We start from the raw sequence: 1,404 nt of genomic DNA, 5'->3' as shown, positions 1-1,404 counted from the left end.
GGAAAGAGGTTTATTTGGCTCACGATTCTGGGACAGCTGCATCTGGCACAGGCCTCAGGCTACTTCTACTCGTGGTGGAAAGTGGCAGGGAGCCGGCGGGCACAAGCAGACCACATGGTGACAGGAAGCAAGAGAGAGAGAGAGAGGAGGTGCCGGGGTCCTTTAAACAATCAGGTCTCATGAGAACTAATAGAGCGAGAACTCTCTCATTAATCCCCCCTCCCCCAGGGAGAGAATTAATCCATTCATGAGGGATCCGCCCCCATGTGAGAACTAATAGAGCGAGAACTCTCTCATTAATCCCCCCTCCCCCAGGGAGAGCATTAATCCATTCATGAGGGATCCGCCCCCATGACTCAATCAGTTTCCAACACTGCCACATTGGGGATCAAATTTCCACATGAGTTTTGGAGGGGACAACACATCCAAACGCCATCAGATGTCCTGGCGAGGGATCATGGTGTCTGAGACAAGGGAGAAAGGGATGTACCCAGGGACAGTCAGGCAGTAAAGTCAGTACACTTTGGGGATGGCTTTGGACGAGGCAGTGGGGAGCAGGGAGTTGGAGGGTTGCAGGTTTCTGGCTTGGGTAGCAGGATGAGATGAGGATCCTGGGGCCGACGGAGCTTTTGGGGCTTGTGAGAAATGCAAGGAGCTCAGTTTGGGCCATTAAGAGCTTGCAGGGCATCTGAGACATTCATAAGGTGTGGACAAACAGGCGCTCAGAGCGGAGTTCTGGGCCAGCTATGACGCTGGGAGTCCTCAGAGCACGCAGGTGCACACGCTGAAGGCGGGCCAGGGAGAGAGCGCCTGGGGCAGGACAGCATGAGCCGAGGGCCCAGCATGGGCACAGATGTCTGCAGATGAGATGGAGACTGTGTGGTCGGAGCAGGACACCAGGGGAGTGTGGCCCTAGGGACGGCCTGTGGTGGAGAGTTTCCAGGAGGATGGAGTATTGGCCCGTGGCTGCTGCCCTCAGGCCAGGCAGGGGACAAAGAATCAGGGTCAGAACATGTAGCCTCCTGGGCTGCAGGGGCCTCGGGCCTCGGAGGGGTGCGGGTGGGAGCTGACACTGCCCATCTCTAACACGGTGACTCTCCTGTCTTCTCCCAGTTCTTTGCCTTTGTCACCACCCTGGTCTACATTCTCCACGCCTTCAGCATCTATTACCACTGAAGCAGCGGGGAGCCTGGCCAAGGGAAAAGTGCTCTTGAAAGCCTGGATTACTGGCCCTCAAATGCAGTGTTCAACATTTGCCACTGGATGACAAACAGATCCATGAAAACATCCCTGGTCGTAACAGACCATCTTTTCAGATGGCAGGATGATACCACACTTTGGCCTATTTCTTTGGACATTCTAATTCACTAGGGTGAATTTGAGAAAGCTGTCATCTTTTTTTTT

The 1,404-nt window shown here is 54.4% G+C and overlaps 1 protein-coding gene across 1 annotated transcript in view; it reads left to right on the top strand.

Annotated features, from left to right (window-relative positions):
• The window catches only part of MALL (mal, T-cell differentiation protein-like), a 9,155-nt gene extending 7,757 nt beyond the window's left edge, over positions 1-1,398 (top strand). The window contains exon 4 of the mRNA XM_008576676.1: positions 1,114-1,398. Coding sequence (XP_008574898.1) covers positions 1,114-1,176 — 63 coding nt within the window. The 3' untranslated portion in view covers positions 1,177-1,398. The remainder of the gene's footprint in view (positions 1-1,113) is intronic.
• Positions 1,399-1,404: the final 6 nt, after the last annotated feature.

This window comes from Galeopterus variegatus, unplaced genomic scaffold, assembly GCF_000696425.1.
Source record: "Galeopterus variegatus unplaced genomic scaffold, G_variegatus-3.0.2 Scaffold1386, whole genome shotgun sequence".
Lineage (NCBI taxonomy): Eukaryota > Metazoa > Chordata > Mammalia > Dermoptera > Cynocephalidae > Galeopterus > Galeopterus variegatus.
The sequence above is the reverse complement of the archived record's forward strand: the minus strand, read 5'-3'. Positions and strand labels throughout refer to the sequence as shown.